We start from the raw sequence: 26,422 nt of genomic DNA, 5'->3' as shown, positions 1-26,422 counted from the left end.
GTTATCGTCTGCTTTTCTAAAATCGTCTGCTTCTTAAATCATGGACCAAGTTTGTTTTATTATCAAAGGCTTATTAACAATAGGGAAAAAGTAGTTCCATAAATACTTTACATTCTTGACGTAAGTTGGAATTATGTTTGTAACAAAAAAAGTAGTTCGTCCTTTTGTTTCTGATTTTTCTTCAATTCACCTGACCGTTTTGGGAATTGGAAAGTAACGGCACTTAAGTGCAATTTGGAACGGTTCCAAATGCTATTGTATTAATGTCTCTGCTTTAATAATAGTGTCATTCATTCATATTCCAGCAATGTTTTGAAATTCACTTTGATTGCATATGGAACGCCCCTCCTGCAATAATTAAACCGTAGTTCCCATGACGAAACGCAAATACCTAGACGCAACATATCGTCGTGCCGTAAACAAATGAATAGGAACCGTCGACGTAATAATCACGGTGCCGTTTACGCAGAGAGTTAAAGATTCCGACTAATAATTTGACCAATCACAAGTGATGGATTATTCGAACTGTCAGTTGCCATTGGTCAACTCGTTTGGCTTGTGCCGTTGCGTCGCGTCCTAGTGGGAACCAAGCTTAAAGACTACTAATGTTGATTTAATGAATCCGGGTCCTAAAAATGGTTTTCTTGAAAACAAGTTGATTATGAATATTAATAATAGTGTTAATAGGAAATGTATAGTATTTTAATACAAGAGGCTCTATTTATAATATTTAATGAGCTCTATTGCTTCCGTAAACGATGCGTTGGCGGTATTTATCCGTTTTCATTTCATTTAATACAGGAGTACAACATTATCTTGTTATTGGGTCAGTTGCCGCAGTAAGTAAGCCTATTTGGTCTTTGCCAGAAACAATAATCGATATAACATAGTTTATTTCTGTATGTACCATTTTACGAATTTTTACAATTAAAGGCTAGAGGCTGAAGTCGTTGAGTTTAAAGGCGTAACACTTAAACGACGACCCAGGCCGTCTGTCCGTCACCTCTGTGGTGGTTCAAAGTTCGCTTCACTTAGATGTTTATTGTGTTATCAAACTATTTACTTCCCCAAGCATATTTTACAATTGAACAACAAGGACTTTCTGTTGCTTAACACAAAGACCTGTCCTCCAATGATATTTTAATAAGTATTATTTTCCGGGAAATGTAACCACTGCGCTATAAGAAACGCTTATCAAACCACCGCAAGATCGTCCTCCCGTTCAACACAACATCCGCAAGGCAAAGCTTGTTTTGTGTTCTTAATTCCTCACTAAGCTCCATAATTGAAACTATAATATAAATATGATATTAATTTATGCGAAAGGTTAGATGTTGTGATGACCAATGAGCGTTGCGCTTACGTTATTGTTACGTAACGCGCGTAGTGCGAACCAACCAAGCTTTAGAAATAACGTTGCTCCAGCCGCGACTGAACTTTGGAAACACACCCTAAAGCTCTGTCTAGCCTACACTATCAAACTTTATGCGACAACAAAATGTAATGTGCTCATATATGGACCTGGTGATGCCATATCACTACCATATTTAAGCATATCACTACCATATTTAGGCACATCACTAGTCGAGGTTGCATGATGGAAATGTTATTCTCTGATTGGATAACAATATTTTTTAATCACGTGGGTACGATGGGATTATTAAATTTAATATCGTTTCATTATGTAACTCTTGCTCGAAAGATATAAATAGTTGAGTAGATTACGGGAAATTTCAATTATGTTTACATTTTACCTTTAAAAAACAACATTACACAAACACCAGATTCGTAATTTAAATTTAAGTCTTCTACGCAACAAATAACCTATATTAGTATGTATTTTTATTGATCAATTTTAATAAAGGTTCAACATGATGTAGGGCGCTAGATGTAGGCCTACAAATCATACTAGTATCTGAGCATTGTATTCAGCATTACAGTAGTCATTGTTTGCCCTTTATTTAACCGTCACCGAATTAGCAATAATAACTATTATTGAAGTATTAATTCTATCTATGTCATTTTTTTAAGGATCGTTTTGAGTTAGTTATCGTATAACGAATATCTTGTCACAGTTTTTAGCTTGTGTTATCCATCATTTGTGACGTCATATATTTTATACTTGACTTTAGATACATCTTGTGTTCTAACGACTCGAGTTGTATCCTTAAGGTATTAGTAATGATAATTTGCAGTAAGCTCGCGGTGTGTTATCTTCGCAAAAATAACTAGTTCTTATCGCGACGATTTGTTGACGAACGTTTTTGTTCTTTTTTTATCCTTTCCTATTTTCTATTTTATTAGTAGTAGCGGTATTCTTGTCTTTGTCTCGCCGCTACTTGTTTTTATTGTCATGAATTCTGTATGTAACCTGTATCCACTGCAATCATTATACCGTCACTATACTTTTAACACTGATTAGTTAAGCGATTTCAATCCTATGGGAGTTGCGTGTCAGCGGACGTAGTTATTGTAACAAAGCAACGTGTAAAATGTATTACTGCTTTTGCAGAACGCAGGTAAAAATCGGTCTGATTCGTAAATAATCACATTTTTACTTGCATTTACAACTCGTTTAATACTCATATATTAGGATATTAAATTTTAATGAGAATCATTTTGTTTACAACTTTGTTTTGTTAGTTATTTAATTTTATACATAAAAATACGTAACTATAAATATTGACATATACCTTGTGGTGATTTATATTGCAATAGAATAATGAATACAGGTATTTAGGTTATAGAATGTTGGACCACCCTAAAGCTCTGTCTACACTATCAAACTTTATGTAACAAAAATATGTGATGTGATCATATATATGGACATGATGATGTCATATCACTACCATATTTGGGCATACCACTCATATTGAGGCACATCACATTTTCAAACTAGTTTGATATAAGTGTAGATAGAACGTTAGACGTGGTGACAACAGATCGTTGGTGGCGCTGATCATTGCGTTGCTAACAAAGAATCCATCGTTATACCACTTGATATCTGATATTAAAATATCAGTGCTGCTGATAAGAAAGTATTAATGCAAACAAGATTGAGCAAACAATATTTGTATTGTGATCGAATGGTTCATGGTGTCAACCATCTTATGATATATTATCAACATGATTCTGATGCTCGTATCGGATACAAAATAGTGTTATTTTACAGTCATATAAACTTTAAATTGCCCAGTAATAATATATAGCATGTACAGGTATAGAGAATGTTATATCGCCTAGTGGAAATTGATAAATTATGTTTAAACTGTTAATTTGTTGTGAGAATGAGTAAATCCCAAATCGAGATTCAACCCAGTAATCGTCTGGTTGATATGACGTCATACATGAGTATGAAGTAGTATTGTACTTTGTAGGCCTGTTTTGTATAGTGAGTGTTATCAGTATATTTGTTGTTTAGTTATAAAGGATTTCTGTACTGAAACCTATTTAGATGCCATTATCAGAATGGTGTATCCAGCACCCTCAATGCTTAAAAAAAAGGCTATTTTTAAAATTTGGCATCAGTACTTACTTAGCAATAACAACAATGCATAAGCGCAAAGGCATTTCAACTATGTGTTTATTTCCAGGGAATGATTCTCTATCACTATCATAAGATGAATTTATGTCTAACAATGTATATATTTAAATGTATGGGTTGGTGGTAGAACTATTACAGGTAGGTGAACTAACGTACCGCCCGGGGTTACGATCTGCGATCTCTCGCTGCACCCTTAATTCCAGCATATTTGCGGCATGCGGAACAAGGATTGTGCCTCTCCGTTCACACGTTTATTTATCGTATTGAATTTGAGGTATAAACACAGGCAGTCAAATCATCAGGTGTGTTACCAACGTTAGTTCCGTTCAAGTGCCTTGTTTGCTATAGCTAGACCCAGGTACGAATAGACCAGGTACGCGGAGCTTAAGGAAAGAAAGTTGCGTTCAGTGTTGGTTTGGTAACACAACAATACTGTATTTACGCGTTTGTAAATGCTTAGCAAAATTTTGCAACGAGTATCTGAAAACTAGCCTACCGCCGCCGTAGTAGCTGCCACCAGGGGAATGGATACAAACTGTAAGGTTAGCTTACCCAGGTTAGTTAAGGTTAACATGTATTTAGCCTCATATGATGTTGGTTTTATAGGTTGCTGACCCTCTCTAGTCTAGTTAACAAAATATCTTTACTATAATAGACTGTTACTACTACTAGATTTGTTGGCCATAGATGAATTCTAAATTGCATTGCCTGTGTTGTTGTGCATCATCATCATGTTATTATATAGAGGCTTAATTTATACCGCCATGTGCTATGTTGTATACGTATATATCTGTTTTGAGTTACACCGGAACAAACGTTTCTTTTACCTTGATGATCACAGTCGTGGTCGTTGGAGACCACATCCGAAGTCGTAACTTAATTTACGATTGTGTTAACTGTCTTATCACAATAATATCTGTATTAGAATCAAGGTCTTTGTCTTTCTGATGTGATGATGGGTTGATCCAAGCGGTCCGCATTAACTATTCCTGGTTTCATGATGGAAATATTGTGGCAGATCTGCAAGATGATGCTGCAAACAACCTGCAGAGGAATGTTAATACCTGTAATCCGTGACCAGGGTACAAAAACAGCCCGTCGCGCGTACGCATCCAGAGTTATGTAAAATACATTCCCAGGCACGTGAAAATGACGTACCTTGTAATCACGTGGTCATTTTGCTGACGTTTGAAACTACGGAATAGATTACATGTGAGAAAAGACATTTCGTTATACATCATAATGTACTGATTTATAACGTAATTTATGATTCACGTTGTTAGGAAATAATTTTCTGTAAAAACTCGAATTACATCTAATAAATTAGTTGTTAATGATTGTTTGGGATCTTGTAGTATATTCCTCGAGCTAGCCATATATTCATTTTAATATCATCTTTCCTTATAAAGTAGCTTAGAGGTCTGTTAACAATTCACACGAAATAAAATAAAAGGCATAATTTATTCAGATAAATGTACATAATACTATAAATATTACTCGTCACATAAATATACGCGCATTATTTAAAAAGGTATGTTGTTGCAGCTTTCTCTTTATCAGCAGTGTCGTAATGATTCTATGTGAATGTGTGTGATTAATTGTTTATGCCAACCAATTAATTAGTTACGCGCGCGTCCATAACGTACGCAATTATCTTGCAGCTCAATACAATTAGATGATGTATGTATTTGATATCGATTCTGATTGTATTCATAATATGTATAAATTGTGTATACTGTTTATATAAAAATGGAATCTAACCGATATATCTTCAACAGTAGTAGTATATTAAATAATAATATCGTTATATTATATAAACGTACACGATTTACTGATAATTGACTTGTAGTAAGATTAGATTTTCGCTGACAACTAAAGCGTTTGTATTTGTAGTATGTATTAATAATATCAGCTTCAAATCTAAATATCTGTAATTTGATTGTGGGTTTGAACGGATTAGAATAACAGCTTAGTTTATTTACGTAGGATGGACATTTCATTTATCTTTGTATCTGGTACTTAATTGATGTCCATCTCGAGTATTCTGACCTTAAGCTCGTCGTCCAGTCATTAAGCCATTGGTCGTGTTCTGATCACATTTCAATCTTTAAGTCGTTTTTATTTTGAGATCCATTCAGGGTATTGTGGATAAGAAGGATTATATTTTGCTAGAGTATAATTTATTTTTAGAAAATAAAAGAGACGTTACCTTTGGCGATTTGGTTTTCATTGACAGCTCTTGTCCCTCCTCAGCGATCATTTAAAAAAATGTTTCACTGAATAAAATAAATATATATTTATGTTTTATACAAAAAAAGAAATTTATTTATTTATTCTTTATATCAAACCAACAGTGTAAAACACCAATAACAGGTTGAAAATAAAAGCTAAACTATGCGTAGAGCTACAGTTACATATTTATACAACACTCACTAAAATGGTGAATCTTGTTTTATTTGACATATGCAGTGTGGAACTTTAATGCCTGTTAGTTGTATTAAACAATGCATAGTTCATGTTTCTTTTTTCCTTATCATAAGAACATATTAAATGTAAATATATACTTTTTTAAAGCATAAGAAACTTCAAAACATAAGTGACGTAATCACTTTTTTTTAAACTTAAATGTTTTCCCTTCGGCGATAGGCGGCGCTCTGTAGTTTGCAATCCCATTATTGCGTTTACTACTAATGCTGATCTTTAATGGTCATCGTATTAGTTTTATTTATTTGTAGTGTGTTCGTTCGGATAAAGTTTCAATACTTTGTGATAAATTCATTCGCTCTTCATTAATTTAACAAAGCATATATCGAGTTGGTTGTTGCGTTTTATACACACAATTTGCTTACAATTCATTGCGATGATCGCAACATATCACAATCCGCTCGACATCTAGTCGGCATGATTAATATTGTTACTAGTGCCGTTATTTCGTGTCATTTTCAATGTGATTGCTTCAGATTTATCACCTATTGGGATTATGAATATTAGTTTGTATTAAACGTTCAGGTATAATGTTGTTGAGGCTTTTATTAAACTATAGGCAGCACTGTATCGTTGGACATGTTTGAAATTAATGGGTTAAATTAACTAGCGACAAGTACGCGCGCGTCGTCGTCAAATATGTTTCACAACGTCATAGCCTACAACTTTGATGATTACTGCTATTAATATTTTATGAATGCTGGGGAAACATCTCTGGCTCCATGTTCTGATGACTCTTAGTACTATTAGACAACTGATGCCTGCTGTAACTCTTAAACTTTAATAAACTCAATCAATTTTATTCTTTTAGGTTTGACGATCATGTTTTGAAAGAGTTCTAACGCCACGACCACATTTTTTTAAAAGGTTAGTACTATTAAGTTAATTCCTCTTACTTTAACCTTTGACCTTGGATTTTCACCAAACAATTGTTTTATTAACTGATCACATTTTGATGTTTGAATATTTTTTAAGGCGCCGTCGGAAAATGACAAGGTAAAGTCTTTATTTTTAGCCATTTTAAACTCGTATGTGATTAATGAAAATGATAGATTGGTCATTGAAATACTCTCTTGATCTCAACCAGCGTTCATTGTCCCCATCGTCTGATTGTTATCAATAAAAAAAAAGGTTTTTACTTTATTTAGAAATACCACATTTCAGAGTTAATCTCATTTAGAAAAATGAAAATGTCATTTAAAAAAAATCAAGTAACGACTCTTTCAACTGTTAAACGAATGTTATAATTCCATACCGTTACTATTATTCTATTATGTTGCATAATCAAATTCTTGGAAATTTCTAATGTGAAAGGGAGTTAAGTGATTAAAAGGCCTAATCCAAAAATCATTAAATGAACTTGGGAGATTTTACGTAAGTAAATAAAAAAAAAATGTTACATAAATGTGTTTAGGATAAAAATCTATACTGCAATAAGGATTTATATTTTAACGACTTGACGCGTAAACATTGACAGTGTTGTATAAATTGACGTGTATTAAACCCAATGCCACGCGTCGCATACTATACTGGGGTCGACGCGTCACATAACGTCATAGGACTAGAAGACGTCTAATCGCAAGACGAAGACGGCGCGTAATATTGCATGACAAAATTGCAGAGGACAAGACGACGCGTAATCATATTACAATATTAGGCCTACAACATAAATACAACGCGGTTTTTTTCTTGACGCGTAGCTGCCGCCTCAAATTAAGGACACGCAATTGTTCAAGATGACGACGCTCTTAAAGATTTTGAATTAGGTTTTAAAGACTTGTTTGTCAGCAATATATAAATTTAAACTTGATAGAAATTGTTTGTGATAAATGTTTAACAATTCCGAATTCGTGTGGGATCGTTATGTGATGAAGAATTTACATATTCATATGTCAAAGTCTTGTCAAAACTACATGCCATTCAATTAGAATTAAAAAAAGAAAATATACAAAATACACATGAAATAACGACACACAATGGATAAAGCCAATTACACCTGGGATTTAGTTTGAAAATGAAAATTTTATAAAAATGACGAATAGCCTTGGAATAATTACCAAGAAGACATTGAAGTATATTGTCGCGAATGGGGTCGTTTTATTTCTGTGATTGCTATCAAGGGACAACACTTTTTAAAATTAAAATATTGATATATTGTATTTGTAACAAAAATCAAATTATTGTAGAACATGTACAGTACCTTGTTTTAAAACATGGTTGTTAAGAAAATAAACCATGTATTTTATCTTAGCAACTCGTCGGTGGGGTGTAGGCCTAACTGTACTCGGTGGTTACATCCAATCACCATTTCTCGCACCGACGTTTTCTCCACATCTTGTTAACATTGTGGTTTCGATTTTTACCGTTCGAAACTACCCGCACGAAAAGCAAGTAAGCAACATAATACGAAAAATCAGTGAAACTTTTACAATGATACTTAATTACACCCAATGTGACATTTAATTTGGCAAAAGAATTAGCAGGTGAAACAGATTAATCAAAGAATTGGGTAGTTTTAGCAAAATCCTATTATTTATGTGACGTTGTGTAACGTGGTTGTCTTATATTCATTATAGCCCGAAATAGTGTTTCATTTGTACTAATAATTAGTAATTTCATGGAAGCGTAGGTAGAATGAGTGAAAATGATCATTTTTATTACTTCTTTTTGTCTCCTTCGTTCTGAATGTCACAGTCAAGGTCATGTGTCGTTGTGTATGATTTTTAAAAACCATGACAAGCTTCGGGAAAATAGTAACAGATTTTTTTCTAGGTATTAACGAAAGTCAACAAATTAATAATAGATGATAATTTCACGGAGACATACCCTAAGTGGGAATTTCACTCAAGGGCGTCGCCGATCAATCAAACACACTGTAATGTGTTTGCTAAAGCTGGGTTCCCACTAGCGACGCAACGTAACGCAATCTACGTAACGTAAACAAATGCCCTTCTAATAATTGTGTTTGCCCCCGCCTGCGTGAAATCAAACCTGCGATGTTTGCAACACTATTGCGTCGTTGGTTCCCACTTGTGTTTACGTAATACAACACTTTGCATCGATACTGCGTTGCTTTCTAGAGTGGGAACCACACTTAAAAGAAGGAGACGTCAGCCCCAAGTGCCATCCCCTGGATCAAATAGGTAGATAATACACCATTGCACAAGCACACAGTACAGCCTTATTATTTTCTGGAGATTGTCCATATGAGTTTGACTGTAATCTGACTAACTGCATTAAAATGACAATATCCCCGTATCTGTCAAACTAAATACGTACAGTAATTCTCTATTGAGTGATTAATTAATTAGTTTGATATTGTTTCGATTGTTTCGACAGCAGCGCATTTAGACAAATTATATTTAGTTGGCAAACAACGTTATTAATTAATTGTTGGTCTGGTTATCATCATTTTAATTCTCTGCACATTTACGAGAATAATTGTTTGTTTCTCAACGTGCATTGATTGTATTCGTAGTCACGTTATGTTACGTGGCCGGCCGAGATACGCGCACCTCAACGTCACTCGATAACAATAGTACTAATATACGCGTGATGTCTATGATACAATACGCATTGTTCTTTATCAATATGACGTAATATCTATCAATCTTACCGTATAATGCCTTATTTTTTATGCTATAAATAGACCTGCTTTTTTAAGAGCCTAACTTTCTATAAATAAGTACATAAGTTTCAGTTAAATTGCATTTTTAGGAAGATTGAAAAATACAGTAAGCTGATACTGTAGCTTATAAGCACGTTTTTTTATTTCGTTCTGATTTCTATTTAAAACTTTCGAATTTAGCTAAACTCCACTTAACCGACCTGTATATTATCAGTGACAGCGGATACTCCCATTTGCCATCCTGATTACGAAAGCTCAAGCATTTCTTTTCCTTTCTCTAATTCCATATTTGTTTTATTACAGGTATTTTGCCGCGCAGGTTTATCGAGGGATTGAGTCAGTGTCCACGCAGCAAGCGAATTGGTTGTTGATCGCCTCCTCCTCCTCCTCCTTGTCGTCGTCGTTGCGTTAAGTTAGTTGAGTACGGGTTGTTGCAAGACAGTATGATGCACTTTCACGCCTCTATGAAGAATCCACCGGTCATTCCAACAGGGCAACAAGAGCCCATACCTAGCCCAGGGGTTTCAGTTTGGCGTCCAGGTAAGCTTTAATACCTTGTCGTTATTGCATGCATCATGCACACTGATTTTAGCATCACGATACATACATACCCGTTTATAATGTTTTATTAATTTGATGCATTGTACTAACTACCCATCTGGTTATTGTGAATATTCGTGTAGTTGTATCATCTTAAGAATCATAAATAATATATTACATGCATCTCAGAATGTCATTGCAAAGTAGATACTGATTGCTAACAACATTACATCACTAATTTAAAATGGTGTTAACATACTGTAGTAATAACATACCTAGCAATGCAAGCAAGACTAAAAGATGATGATGATTGTGTTTCCTAAAAAAAGCTAACTAATGCGTCAATACTTATCATATTGCTGTCCTGAAAGATGCTTAAATTGCTAAAACTTATAGACGGCACAGTTGTGCAAACAAAGACTAAATGGTGTTAACATATAGATATAACATACCTAGCAATTCTTGCTCGACTAAAAAGACATGTCGCAAGATACATCATTATGTTTCAAAAAAAAAATACAACAAAACTTAACGAATGTATCAATACTTAGCATATTGCATACCTTTCCTGAAAGATATTTAAATATATGAAAACTAAATATTATATTTTTGCAAGCAAACACAACAAATGATGTTAACAGCAATATAACAACCTATAATGATGCAAACAAAGCGAAAAATATGTCGCAAAATACTTTACGTTTCTAAAAAAAATGTTTAAATACTTGTGCACCATATTGCATCCTTTCCTGAAAGATGTTTAAATTTCTGAAAGTAACGGTAAATATGTTTTTAAAGAAAACACAAATTTAAAATCATGTTATGCAGCAGACTGTTGATAATTATTAACTATTAGTATTCATATTTTAAATATGCCTTTGAAATAGCCTAGGAAAAATCCGGAGCTTACACCTCCTCTCCGTTGTTACGATATTCATCTCGGTGCTTGTAAGTTTGGCTAGGCCATGTGAAAGAGGAATTAGTATTTGTAAGATGTACAGTTTAACGGGTCTGTATAAATGTGCAGAATAGTTTCGTAAAAAAGATAATTATAACCAATAGCATGCAGATAAGTGTACCTTTGCACAAAGAAGACGATGTGTGATCATTTTGGTTTTTAAATCAAATCATTCATTGTACTATTCATTGAGCCCGTTTAATATTGGAACTGCTTTTATATTACTAGGCTTGCTTTTATATTAATAGGCTTGCTTTTATGATAATTCTAGGCCTGGGCCCCTAGGCCTGTTTAGTTCACCTTCATGTTGTTACGATGATTGCTTGGCAGTATTTTCGCGGCCTCAGCAATCGATGGAAAATGTTCAAACCTTATAAACGAAGTTTCGTTTTCTTGTCGAAGAATAATATTTAACATAAATTTATAAGAATGTGGAAGGTAGGGAACAATTTATCAAACGATTTCACCATGAAGATTTTGATTATCAATATTATAACTACTGATTTTTTTTAATAGGAAACATAGTTTTGTATTTAATTGTTTGCTATTCCATTTGCTAACTAGCCTACGGAGCAGAATGTGGTTATTGTGTATCATTTCACTATGTCACATTTGACTTGCTACAACGAAAATGTAAAGTGCAAGCAAAATCATTCGAATCATGCAATTGAACAAAAAAGAAACTTTCTAAAACCCTGGTAATTTAAGAGTAATTTTATGAATGTTGCTGAAACGCAATTTTATTGAGAATTTTTATTGATAATTTATCGAAATCGTCGCTAAATGCATTTATTGTAAAGCTTGTAATAGGAATAAAAAAAGTGACTTTTAAGGAAAGAGTGATTTGCGTCTAGGTACCGGTAAACCAATAAAATGTGACAGATAACACGATACAAATTATGAATGTTGTTACATTTGCTAAATAGATAAAGCACTTCGTTGCAAATTTCAACACAAAATTTGGTTTTTATATACAAATTTACTTGCCTTTTCGACCATTATATTAGATGTGCTGTTAAAATCAATCTGTTACTATCGATAGTTTGTAAAATGCACTTGTCACTTTTTATTCACAGCTTTCGAAGGGTTTCTAACCCTTGTGAATGTATACAATGAATTTGTTTGCAAAATAAAATGAATTGTGTTGTTTAATATACAAATAATAAATATTAATCGCTAATTAATGTTTATAAAGTTAACCTCATGTTTAGCGACAGTAGTTCAACATAATTTTGACGAGTGTACAACCATATTTCTATTTCACATTCATATTTATTTGTTTCGTTTATGTGATAACAAACAAAATCACAAACGTCTGGCAAAAACGTAAAAAGATGCAAATATATTCCAAAGAAAATACTAAATATGTTAGGAAAGATATTTTTGGAGGAAGAAAAATGATTTTTCTTTAAATAGAGGCTAACGAATTTCTAAGCTTTGTCGCTTTCTAAACTTCGTTTTGCAAATACATTGCAACGAAATTGTTAATTCAAAGTCTTTTTTAAAAATAAATTAACACATTTCTGGAAATTTCTTTTTCGCTTTTATTTAGCTTTTTGTTGACTTATTTAGGATCTCAGATAAATTCTCACAATTACTCTACAGTGATACGAGTCATCGAAGGGTTAGAAATTTACTTACTAAAATATTTTTTTAAAAGAAAACAAGAGAAGTTATGCTAATGTATTCACTATGAATATCATGTTAGTAACATTAATTAAATGTTGTAACACTAACAAATGTTTTACTCTGCTCTCTATAGCTTTTTGCATTATGCAAATGTCAGAATTTTGCATAAAATGCTTTTTGACGAGCAGATGATAGATGTTCTGGTTTTAAATGTTTTATTTTCAAATCGTTGCTCCAACAGCAACATAGCATTATGTATTTTAATTTTTAATTCGATTTTTAATTTAACATAATTTCAACTCATATTTCCCTAAAAAAACCACGTGTCATTAGTTTACATACATTAACAACATATTTAAGCACATTTTGCGTGTCATATTAAATTAATTTCGTTGGATAGAACGCTGAGTTTGCGAGGTAAAAACTCTTTGACGAAAGGAACGAAAAATATTCAGGTACGCATAAATACGCTTTTTTTATTTCCGTGAAATTATGCAAAAAACAAGGTACGCATATAAAAAGACTCGAGCGTTTTAATTACGCTGGTTTCATTAATGACAAGAAGTCCATTATGAGTTAGCTCAAGTCTCTATCTCTTGTGCCATTGGCTGATTCCTAGCGCGTAATGTTATTCGTATTTCAGTCGGCACGTGACTAAATTATGCGTATATCTCATGAATGTTAACTGTGACAGGAGTGACTATGTCATCTCGGTATCGCGTAAATTTTACATCAATTCTCAGAGATATCGCTTACCTAATAATAATTCGTTTTTTTTGTTTGCAAAAAGTAAGTTTGCAGAAATGAAATCCGATTTTACTCCTTTGTTATATTATTACGCCATAAAAACATAACACCATAGAGTGCGCCCGGAATAGAATAACACTGCAAACGTAAAAATAAACACTGTTTTAAGAACTAATTTAATGGAGAGAAAAATGTCAATTCACAAGAAGCAGCTCCCGGCAACAAGAACTATCAGTACTTTGTTTAAACTTTCAGAGACCGGGTTTTGCGAAACAGAATTATTACCCCTATAATCTCTTTATTTCTTTGCAAATTCTTTCTGATTTGTTTGTTATATGATTATTATTTAATATTTTAAGGCACGCCACCAGACGTAAACAAGTTTAACAACTTTAAGTTATATTTTTCTTCACATGGTGTAGGCCTGCACTATATTCTGTAATTGTATAACGCCCCTGCACCGGATTCTGCATTCTGCATTTTAACAAATGTTCTAGGTTACTTTGTGCTGTGGTTATTAAAATATTAAATTAGAATTAAAATATAATTGAGATAAAATCGATTTTAGCACGTGCCTTATGCTGTACATATTGAAATGGTAGATAAGTTAAAATGATGACGAGGCTAAATAAAAAAGTCTACTTGCTACTCGATATTAGTGTAATCATTCGATATCTAGTTCGGTCTTTTTACCTTTATCAGAAAAATAAAGTCTGATTTTATGATTTCAGACTAGGTCGTCAAGCCTATCTATGTTTATACATTTACTTACCGCCGCCATTTGCAAATACCTTATTCTTCGTCATGTTCTAGGGTGTTTTTTCAAATCCCCAGGTCCGTTTTAAATAAATAGTTGTTGCCTATCACTTATTTTGTCTGAATATCTGTATAAAAATACTGAATTAATGCACCGAAATGGACAGTTAATTAATAACACTGCAAAGATTTTGACGGCAAACGATTGCTGTTTTTAAAAGAATAGTGTTGTAATGATTTTTAGCGCGCGTCGACGATACATTAAACATTACAATGAGCAGCGAGCACTCCTGATCCACCTCCAAGTTACAATCACAATACATTAAACATTACAATGAGCAGCGAGCACTCCTCATCCACCTCCAAGTTACAATCACAATACATTAAACATTACAATGAGCAGCGAGCACTCCTCATCCACCTCCAAGTTACAATCACAATACATTAAACATTACAATGAGCAGCGAGCACTCCTCATCCACCTCCAAGTTACAATCACAATACATTAAACATTACAATGAGCAGCGAGCACTCCTCATCCACCTCCAAGTTACAATCACAATACATTAAACATTACAATGAGCAGCGAGCACTCCTCATCCACCTCCAAGTTACAATCACAATACATTAAACATTACAATGAGCAGCGAGCACTCCTCATCCACCTCCAAGTTACAATCACAATACATTAAACATTACAATGAGCAGCGAGCACTCCTCATCCACCTCCAAGTTACAATCACAATACATTAAACATTACAATGAGCAGCGAGCACTCCTCATCCACCTCCAAGTTACAATCACAATACACGCTAGTGGCATTAACTACTTCTTCTATCTTATTCATGTTATTAAGGAAATAATGATGACTTTATACAAATTCAAAATATCTTTTGTAAATTTGGCTTTAAAATAAACTTTCTTTTTTTAATACTTTTTTTATCATCATTCGGCGATTATTGCGCGTGTACTTATTGAGATAACAACACATTAATAACAGCTTGTGCACGCGCGTCCACGATATTTATCATATGTGCGTATAAAGTTTCATGATGAACATAATGAAAAAAGTTATAAGACTTTTTTAGCAATTTAAAAAAAAACGTGGCTGAATAAAAAAAGAAGAAATAGATCAAATGAAACGCCTGGAATTGTTTTAAGATATCGAAATGATACTGATTAGACTTTTGAATGTATCTCCGTTCTATTGGTATTCGATTACGTCATAGAGATATCGTTATCGATATTTTACAAAAATGCTTGTTGTATCAGATTTCGGTTAAACAATTACCTCATTCATTCAGTAATCTTTATTTCATGATTAAATTACAGTTTTCTATAATTCTTTAATTTCTACTTGCCGTTTTTTAATTAATGAAATCTTGATATGGCTGTAATAGTGTCGTCTTGTATCGTGTTGTTGAAATAGTTCATTTTGATGGATCATGTTGCTCTTTCTCCGCCTTGGTCATCAATATTCAAACTCACACGCCTGTCGTCCACAGTTTTTGTAAATTGCTACATCATTAAACTCCATTAATATAATTAATTTCATTACAAACATTAATTAATGGAAAATAACCATCAAAACATAAACCAGTTCTGTCGTACCGCGGGATGTACCACACTGGTTTGATGTATCTAAAAACTATCCACGTTTCCAAGGAGTCAAAGGTTTGAGTAAAAGGCGTTTGTTACGGTCGAGAAATAAACGGTCCCTCGTTATAGGATCATGATGGATTATCTTGTCAGGTGCTGAATAAAATATGGAATCAACGGCCCGTGCCGGTTATACCATAACCTTTAATTGAGAACGTGCTCGTCAAAAATCAAATCGGTCTTTTTTTTTGCGCGTAGTGATGCCAACGCTGCGTGTCGTATTCGCTCATGAATATTCATATACATTTTGATTGATGAATACCTTATGGGTGACTCATATTTATAAATATGAATTAATCCAGGTAATTATAATTGACAAACATTTGTATAACAATTTTCCGATTTAAAACTTTTTGTGATGCGTCCCTTGTCCACGAAGATGGAAAAGTAATCTGTAAAATAAGGAGACATAATGACTATGGCTACGAACAATACATGTTTTATTAGACGATATAAATCACAATGGTATCTTGTAAACACCATCGTTTCTATTGCTATTATATTTTATTATATTTGGATGTAAGGAGTAATAATCTGTAGTTTATTGATACAATTATCGTAGCATTTTACGATTGCTACATATTAATGTCCAGTAAAGCAGCATTTTAATGACAATTCAAATATATCACTCTGCAAAAATATTGGTTTGATTATTTTATACGCTTTTACATATTCAAAAGTTTGTAACGATTTTGATGAGGATGGCTAACCCCTGGATGAGAAGTATTAACCCCTGAACGGTAACTATTGACCCCTGTTATTGATTGATATCACAATTTTATCATTCAATAGTCGTGAATTCATTCGCATCTGATGTAATCTTAATATCTTTCATTACACTGAACAAAAGGATGAAGGAGTTGGCAATGTTTCCCTAAGGAACGTTTTATAATTTATATAGGCCTCTTAGCTATTTTTATTTCATTTTCCTATCTGTTAGGTAGCATAATAAACATTTGTGTTTGATATGGGCTGTGTTTTGTTATTTGTAATAGCGATTATAAATATTTCTATCATAATGTACACTTCAGACAGACCTTCTTAAATTTGGAAACAAAGAACAATTTTTTATTCTGATATCGAAAATTAATTTTTAAGATAAATACAAATGCTTCAGATTGGAATTTTTCATTAAACTATTCATGTACATCAATTTACAAACAAAGAATTGAATATTCAATTGAATGTTTTTATCCGGGAATAAATTTATAACAACATTGTATAATATTTACAATTGATTATAATTTACATGTCCACAAGAATAGTAACGAATACTCGGCAATAGACAAAGCTTTCGTTTTGTAAACTGTAAAAAGAAACGCGCACGTGCAAAACTTGTAACATATCATCATTACATAAACGCGCGCGTGCAAAACTAGCAACATATTCATCATTACTTGAACACGCGCGTGCAAAACTAGTAACATATTCATCATTGCTTGAACGCGCGCGTGCAAAACTAGTAACATATTCATCATTACTTGAACGCGCGCGACATAAAAATAAACCGTTTCGTTTGTTCTTTGTAAGCAGCAGCTGATGGGTACACCCGTTTATGATTTACTTTTTTGTAAACATATTTTTATAAGGTCTGGATGATCACAATGTTGTTAACATTAACTTGATAGTACAAAAAAATAAACATTTATTAATATTATTACACAGTGACAATGAAAATTCATTGGTAACAAAAGCCGTGTTACAAAAGAAAAACACAAACAAGTTAAGTTTTGGACGAAAAACGTGTTACTGAACTGTCATTATGACGGACGCGTTTAAGGCCCACATAAGTTAAGACTAACTATGCATGCGATCACGCGCTGATTTTTCAATGGATTTCTACGTGCGCGCAAAATGTCTTTTTCAACTTTCAACTTGTTTGAATTGCATAATGTTTGTCTATACTTCTGCGAATCGAGTTATAAGATTTAATTTCCAATATGGCATTCGGTGCCTACAAACAATGAAAGAAACTAAAAAAGAAGTAAGGCCACCAGGAAGACAAAAAGAAAACTGGATAAACCAAATAAAAAAAGATTTAATCGGAAAAAATGTAGACTTTAGCACCATCCTGCCAAAAACAGAACAATATGGAAACAAATCATGGAAAGCGTAATGTCGGAAAACGTTTTAAGAGAGATAGATAGATTGCCTTGTTTATTGTTATCATTTTATGAGTTTGTTTTTTCATATGAAATATAAGTTTATATGAAATGTATTATCTTTTTGTAGGTCTTATTATCTAGTGCTGTGTTATATAAACATATTTAAGATATTTCTCTATGGTTTCAAATCAACACGTTGTTTTAATACTTAAATAATTTAGTGATAACAAAATATAAATGATGATTAAAAAAAAATGATTTTGTTTTCAAGTTAAAAAACAAACAAAATGTAACTCGTTTTGCTTTTCACCTCGACCATAACAAAAACCATAAATGCTTAACTAACCTTGTTGATGACTTGTGGTTATTGTTTGTTACATAAGTTAATAAAATGGTTTAGTTTTGGTTGAATTATTAAAACAAACATTATTTTTCGCTAACCGCATTACGTCATCTACAGTATTTTCTTCTTCTTCCATTTAGGATCAAACTTCATTGTTGAAGGCTTATACTGCTCCACTGACTCTAGCTTTTGCAATTTTTATGCATAAATATATTTATGAAGTACAAGTAAAAACATGAACTGTAATTCTCTGTTTCTTTTGTTTAGGTGTTGGCCTGCCATTGAATGATTGGCCTTACAAGCAAGAAGTCAGCCCAGCTCCTCCGGTCCCGCAGCAAGAAAAAGTTGCAAGTCCGGCCGCCGGACCTGGATGGCGTCAAGGTAAATGCTATTACATTACAAAGTGATTGATGACGTCAGCCGCACTCGCATATATTACATGTTATACATCATGAATAAATGAACACAACATGATAAGTTGCAGGTTTAATTTAAAATTCGAGAAATAAGATACATACCATCGTGTTAGGGTTCTATATATCGACAATTACTTTATCATCATCAGGCATAATAACTTATAGTTTAATTACTGTACCGAAAAACCCGTTTGCACATGCGCATTAGATAACCGTATAGAGTATGTAAATTGTTGATTAAACTCGCCACGGTTCTTGCACGTATGGGAGTCGTGTGATGTTAGTTGATAGTGGAATTGACTCTATTAACTAGGACATTAATGTTTAAGGAGTGTATCTGATGATTCACGTATGATTTGACGTAAAACAGTTCCTGGGAAATATTTACTACCGATTGCTGCAGCATGTTAGGTTTGTAAACCGTTTAGCGTCGGGTGCAGCCTTTAACACATTTGTAAGACTAGCGAGAAGCGCATCTCTATCCCGTTGCAAAGATGTACTCATCGTAAATATGCATTTTTTTGCACTGTAAACCATTTTTATATTAGCATTAAGGATGGTCCACACTAGAGTAATGTCAGGTGCATGATGCAAAGGTATAGCTAAGCTCAACGGAATCTTATCTAGTGTGATCCGGCAGATTTTACTAACCATTTTATAAAATAGGACTTGTATGCAAAACTTAATTTTTCTTCCTGCTTTGCAGGGATGACTGTTCCAGATTGGGCCTACAAAGCCGAGAGCTCACCAGGAAGCAGGCAGATCCAGCTGTGGCACTTCATCTTAGAGTTGCTGCAGAAGGAAGAATACCGCGAGGTGATCGCCTGGCAGGGAGAGTATGGCGAGTTTATAATCAAAGATCCTGACGAACTCGCACGACTTTGGGGCATGAGAAAATGCAAACCGCATATGAACTACGACAAGCTAAGTCGTGCTCTGAGGTTTGTCACTTTGATTTTATTTTCAATACAACGTTTTAGAGGCCTTCTACAATTTTGTATAATTTAAAAAATATTGCATAATAATACATCTGTTTTAACTGTTCGTTATTTCTTTGCTTGTTTTAGGTATTATTACAACAAACGAATCCTCCATAAAACCAAAGGAAAACGTTTTACATACAAGTTCAACTTCAATAAACTAGTTCTCGTGAATTACCCAACGGCGGACGTAAAGTTTCTTTCTCAATATGCACCGCCTGCTTCAGCGCCACCGTATTGTGTGACGTCACCAGATGAAGTGTTTAATAATGCCCAGAACACTGTACAACCTACAAGGATAACTCCTCGTATTACGCCCCCGGACAGACGTACGCGTCGAAGTGTATCAGAATCGAGTAGCGAGTCACTCGAGTCCTCGGAAACGGACGAGAATCATAAACAACCGAGGGAACGGTCGCATAGCGTGGGTGATGTGGAAATAAAACCGGTCGTACGCGAAAATCGTGAAATTCCGAATCAAATGGTAGCACCTCAAATACCAATGACTGAACTTAAACAACCACCTATACCAGGAATACAGCAGATACACGGAGTACCTCTACATTCTATACCTTTCCAAGCGTACAGACCTTTTCTTTCACATTCGTTACCCGCAAGTCCGTGCTACCTGTCTCCGATGGCTAGCCCACAAGTTACAATGAGTCCTTATTACACGCATGGAGCGCCACGGTTTAACTATTCTACGACGGACACGATAGCAGCACGATTAGAGTACGATCGGTTAGCACACATCCGCGCTAGCGAAATACCTCGAAAAATACCCAATGTTGTTCATCCGTCACCGGGAACTGTTTGGCGAACGCATACAGAGAATGAGTCTCGCTTCAGATCAATAGAATTACGAGAAGAATCTCCAGAAAAGCCTGTACAAATACCAGATAGGCCGGTGAAATCACAGCTGTACCAGCGAAGAATGTCAACGCAAAAGAGTGTGCCAGCATCATCCTCGCAAGGTACAGCACCAGTAGACGATCTTAATGGCTTTACTGCAGATTCAATCGAACAACCGATTATAGAAGTGACCGCTCCGAAGGAAGACACAACGACGACGACGATAGAAAACGGAAGTAACGAAATCGTACGAACCGCTACTCAAGAATATAACAATGAACCGGTATTACGAACCGCTACTCAAAATTTAGAAAGAAACTTACTGCGAAATTCACTTAATATGGAAATTCCTAAATCGGCGACACTTCCGATGCCACGGCGTTTTAACATTCCGGAACACATGGAAGTGCCAAAATCGGCAAATGAAGTTGAACTTATGCGTAAAGACGCTGATAAGAATATACCAATAAAGTTAAGATTTAAACGGAAGTGGAATCGTGATAATAGTAGGCCTCCGTCGTTTCACGAATCCGATACAAAATCACCCAAGTTGACCGGAAACGAGTTTGCGTCATCGCACTCGTTACCATGCACACCTACGCAGAAAGCAACTCGAGCGGTGGCTGGTACTGTTTTCCAATTTCCACCAGTTGCGGAAGATCCAGTGCACGGCGACGCAATGCGTCGGTTTCGTGAGACGTTTTTCGAGACGGAAACTAAAGTTAAGTCACCGGGGAATGGACTTTTACGAAGCGCCCTCTCGAATAGTTCTCTTGAAAGGTTAGAGGCAGTTTGCAGAAGTCAAAATAGTTACGAGCCGAAAACTTCAAGAACTCCCTCTCCCGTTAAGAATTCTGTAGATGACGACCCTTCTAAACTTTGATTTATGGCAAACGAATGTAACTAGTTAATACAAAGGTTTACAAGTATCGCATTTGTTTCAGCTTCAAGAGTTACACTATTCAAGAAATTAAATATAAGCCTACATAGATATTCTTTTATTTACGACAAATTAAAGGGCATTTTTTTCTCATGTGATGAGTTGTTTTAAAAAACAAAAATTACTAATTCACAATATTATTAGTACAATTGTATATGCAAAAGGTAAAACGGACCGTGCACGTTTTCGTGCGTTTTTATTTGGCGCGCGTTTTATACATTCTTTCCGTAATAAACAAGTTGTATACAATAGTACGATGCATTAAAGTTTCACATGCAATATATCACAAACTTGATTGAAGAAAACAATCCAGATTTCGCGCGTTTGTTGTTGTATATTTGCAAAATTCATAAATATTTAAACTTATTTACATTGGTTCAATATTCATACATTTTGCATATTTTATTATCTTCTATGAAGATGAAATCAACGTATCATGCGGACACGTGATTAAATATTTGTATAAAAAAAAAGAATATATGAGACTAAAATTCTACAATCTGAAATCTACTTTGTATAAAAACAAATCTTAGATAGCTAAAACCGTGACTTACTAGAAGAAATTGTATGTACAGCAATTATAGTTCAAAAAAAGTAGGATTGCAAGCGCTTATGTTCACTGGATGTTGGATTTCTTAGTTTATTCAGTGTCCAATTCTGTATCTGTGACGTCTTAGCTGTTTAGAACATCCAGATTCGCTTTTTATCTTTCAAAATCTCGTTATTAACTGTCCGGATAATCTAGGCTAATCCGAGATCAGGTAATTTTTCTGCGCGGTTTATCATCGATGACTTTGCTGAGCATACTGCAGCAGTGAGTATTCTAGTAGGAAGTGTAATAGATATATATAGAACGGATAGTGTACCTATAATAGTCGTCGACGTATACAATAGGTGTGAATATTTTATACAAACAATAAGACTTACTAATCTGTGCCATGAATAATTTACTCACACGAAATCTAGAAAAATTTTTAATTTTTGTTTAATTGAAGAAAAAAAAGGTACAAGTTAAGTTTTACTACGTATTATTTTTGAAACAAACCTTTATTTCAAGATGTTTTTGTTTTTTCAAGAAATGAAATCTCAATCTATGTGACCTGTTTATAATATCCAAACTGCTGCGGTACAGTTGTAGTACTGCTGCGGTACAGTAGTACTGCTGCGGTACATTAGTACCGCTGCTCCACCACGCATGCGCTTCTCAGTGTTCGGTATTAATAGTTGTGGTGTCGTAAATTGAAAGAGCCCTCGTCGTAAGTGTGATATGCTGCGCCCGTCTGGTACAAACTGTTGCACATGCAATTTCAAATTGATGTTTTATAAAAAATATAATTGTGGTGATAAGTATTGTTATATCTAAAGTTATGAGTGGGTAAAGCATAATCGATGATTATGACGTCATAATCATGTACACAGAGGTACGGTGTGATTTGAAGAAGGTTGTGGATTTAGTGACGTAAGAAATCATGTCATGGCAAGTTTTATATTATTGTTGGTTAAATATATACGAAAGAAAGTCCACGATATACAACTGTGATCCTCAAATTATCTAAAGACAAAAAAATATATTTGTATGTAATCTATGTAATCTCAATTGAAATAAGATTAGTCTTATTTTGCTTGATGGCAACTACGAGGCAACGCAAGGACGTGTAGCGTACGTAATTTGACTAATCACGCACAACGATGAATGAGACCCATCGCCTGTGATTGGTTAAGTTATTGTGTTGCACGTGCGTTCTTACTGTATTCATGGAGGACAAAATATTTTTTTCGTCCATGCGGTATTCTAGCATTTATCGTTAAAAGAAACATTAATTTGCGTTTTAATGATTTAATTCTTTTGACGCTTTAGTTTATTAGTACATGCTACATTATGGTATGTTATTACAAACATACAGATATTATTTACAATACTATCATTTATAACATTTAATTTGTTCTATTTTATCGACATTTCTTATTTCGTTATCCGTATTCTATACTGTATATTCAGAAAAATTCGAACAAAACATTTTTGGTTTCGGTTTTGTTAAAAATATTTAAGATCAAGTAATGTAATTCATTTAAATGTAATAATGTAATGAAGAATTACATTATTTAAACAAAATAATGTCTTGGTTATTTAAAAAAATGTAATAGCGGCATTGCATAGTTATCGACAATTTTAAATATTCCAATAAAGTACAATAAACATACGAAATGAACGAATAATAGTAAATTATGCGCACGTAAGGAACGAATTATGAATTTCAATTATAACCATTACTCCCTACAAATCGAATACTTTATTTAAAAAAACTGTACATAAAACAAATTGTTATTCAGATAAATATCGACATTCTTTAAAGAAAAAATAATTTACACTTGTTATTTTATGTAAATGAGTGTTCCTAATTGTTTAGCAACTAGGTACGCGTTGAAGACACGCGTAAGATTGCTTAGCAACAATGTACGCGTTTGACACACGCGTTTAAAACACGCGTACGGTTGCGAAGCAACTAGCTACGCGTATGTTATGTTTGCTTAGAAACTATTTACGCCTTTAAAAAAATCGTATAATTGCTTAGCAAATGCGATATACGGTACCGAGGTTACGTTATCGAATCATGTTGTTTAAGTCTTATATTACGATACATAATTATGTATTTGAATTGTTTTTACGCAGTTCCTTTCGTTAGTTTGTATATATGATATTTAATGCTGTACAATATATGGTTTCTCTTTCTTTTTAAAATGTAATTTAGATTTTTGCACCAATCTGTTATTGAGTACCTCCTCCTCCTCCTCGTATGTTCTAAGTTGTATTTACTGTTAGCATTTGTTAAGATGTTGAATTGAACAACAAACTGTCATGTTGAAATGGACATACACTATAATAATAATAATAATAAATGAATTATATTGATTATCATGTTGTGAACATGCATAAATTGTTTCAGTCTGTTTATGTTCTTTGTAAATGCACACACTCTTACTCCTTGTTCATCGTCATTCGATGAACCCACTATATATCGTATACAAAATGTGTACAATTCAAAAGTGTCGAGGAACGGCTTTCTGACTCGTTTAGTGGTCGATGATGATCTGTGTTACGAATTTTCGTTTTTAATAAACTAAATACAATACAGTATATATATACAGAAGGATTCCTTAATATTAATAGCTTATTATCTAGCGGTATCGATTTAAAAACGCACAATGTATTACATGAATTTGATGGTACCAGCAGACAATTTTATGATGTTTCTATTTATATAACTTTGCCTTGAACTTATATAACAACGATAACAAGAACATACGAACGCATTTCTAATGTTTTAAAGCATATTATATTATTTAATAATGATAATAAAAAATTTAAAGAAAGTACAAATCAATAGATCAGTATGCAAAATATGAGTTGTTGAATGTGAGCCTTGAAATTGTGGAATTTCGGCAATAAATGAATGGCGAAAATCTAATAAAACTATACTACATAAAGTCTTGTAAGTATAAGATGCATAATGCTGGGCTGTATTTAAATAAAACACAGTTTTTGTGATTGAAAAGACTTGGGGAAAAAATGAAATGCAACGAAAACGAAATGGGACAATGCCAGCGAGGAAGATATCGACTCATCATTATTAAAATAAAACTGCTGTTTGTTCGTATGAGCATAACCATCGTTTATATCTCGTGTTTAAAAGTTCCAATTACTAAGTTACTATCCATGATGTGCTCAACGTAAAATAAAATATAAATATAATTGCGACATATAAACTCAATGACGTCAGTCAATAATTTGATGTGGTTTTTGTGACGTCATTCTAATAATAATATATCGAGGGTACAAATAATGTTATGTATGTAACATGTATCATTCCATGTTTTCAATAATTGTAAAGATGCAACGGAATTCACATGACAAACGTGTTTGAAGCAAGCTGATGTTAACTGGAAGCAACCAAATAGGCTTACATTGTATATATGCATACTTCTTCAGGATTTGGCAGTACACTGCAGGACATATCCCGTCTCTAAATCTCTCCATTTCCTTCCCTCTTATTTGCTTTATTCTCAACCAGTTTTCGTATCATCTTTAATTTTTTGTTTGCCTTTTTCTAGAGGGTTGCAACGCCCATCACATCCACTTATTTTAAACATGTCACATTACAAACATTTCTACAACAATTCTATGGAGGGCAAACAATAGGCCTCTTGTTTTAATTATTATAGGCCTTCATGTAATGTTATAATTCTCTGACGCCCAAACGCCTACGAGAAGTATATAATACAGTCATTCTTTATACCGAAACGATGAGTTTTATATCCCACAACTCATTCACTTAACTTTAGTGTGCATTTTTAGATGCAACTTTATTAAAGATATGAAAGAATTTTTGAAAGAAAAATGATCTCGTTCTTACGCATTTTAGAAGGCAGATGTAGGCTACCTGCGATTGTTTATACTCATAGGAACTCCCAGTAGTAAAGCGGACTTCATCTAAGTCTACGTGTATCCAGGTATAACGTCAACAAAATATATTGTACGCGCAACATACATACGTCATAAGTCAGCATAATGAACTGACGAATGGTTACACAATGACATTTGATATGTTACGATGACGGATTATCTAGGCCTGATTTGAGTGCACATGGAGATTAATAATATAGCATCTTTAGTTTACACTAGAACATTGCAGGCGTGTCGGGATGCGGTGTATTTGACAATTATGCTGATGCAACGTGTGCAAAGCTTTGCTTCCCATAGGACTTCAAAATGATGCATTTGTAACAAACAATGTGTATATCGTGTATTGTGCAAAATATGCATTGTGAAAAATACAAGCTGG

General features: G+C 33.8%; 1 protein-coding gene across 4 annotated transcripts in view; it reads left to right on the top strand.

The window, feature by feature from the left end:
• LOC140056365 (uncharacterized) overlaps window positions 1–24,517 on the top strand; it is a 66,898-nt gene extending 42,381 nt beyond the window's left edge. For 3 of the 4 annotated variants that reach the window (XM_072101715.1, XM_072101718.1, XM_072101716.1), the window contains exons 2-6: window positions 6,840–6,895; window positions 9,960–10,196; window positions 18,661–18,774; window positions 19,516–19,750; window positions 19,877–24,517. In XM_072101715.1, coding sequence (XP_071957816.1) covers window positions 10,100–10,196; window positions 18,661–18,774; window positions 19,516–19,750; window positions 19,877–21,524 — 2,094 coding nt within the window. In that variant the 5' untranslated portion in view covers window positions 6,840–6,895; window positions 9,960–10,099 and the 3' untranslated portion in view covers window positions 21,525–24,517. The remainder of the gene's footprint in view (window positions 1–6,839; window positions 6,896–9,959; window positions 10,197–18,660; window positions 18,775–19,515; window positions 19,751–19,876) is intronic. The other variant, XM_072101719.1, reaches the window with a different exon arrangement.
• The last annotated feature ends 1,905 nt before the right edge of the window (window positions 24,518–26,422 follow it).

This window comes from Antedon mediterranea, chromosome 8 (genome assembly GCF_964355755.1).
Source record: "Antedon mediterranea chromosome 8, ecAntMedi1.1, whole genome shotgun sequence".
Taxonomy (NCBI): domain Eukaryota; kingdom Metazoa; phylum Echinodermata; class Crinoidea; order Comatulida; family Antedonidae; genus Antedon; species Antedon mediterranea.
Note: the sequence above shows the minus strand (reverse complement) of the source record. Positions and strands in the feature narration are given on the sequence as shown.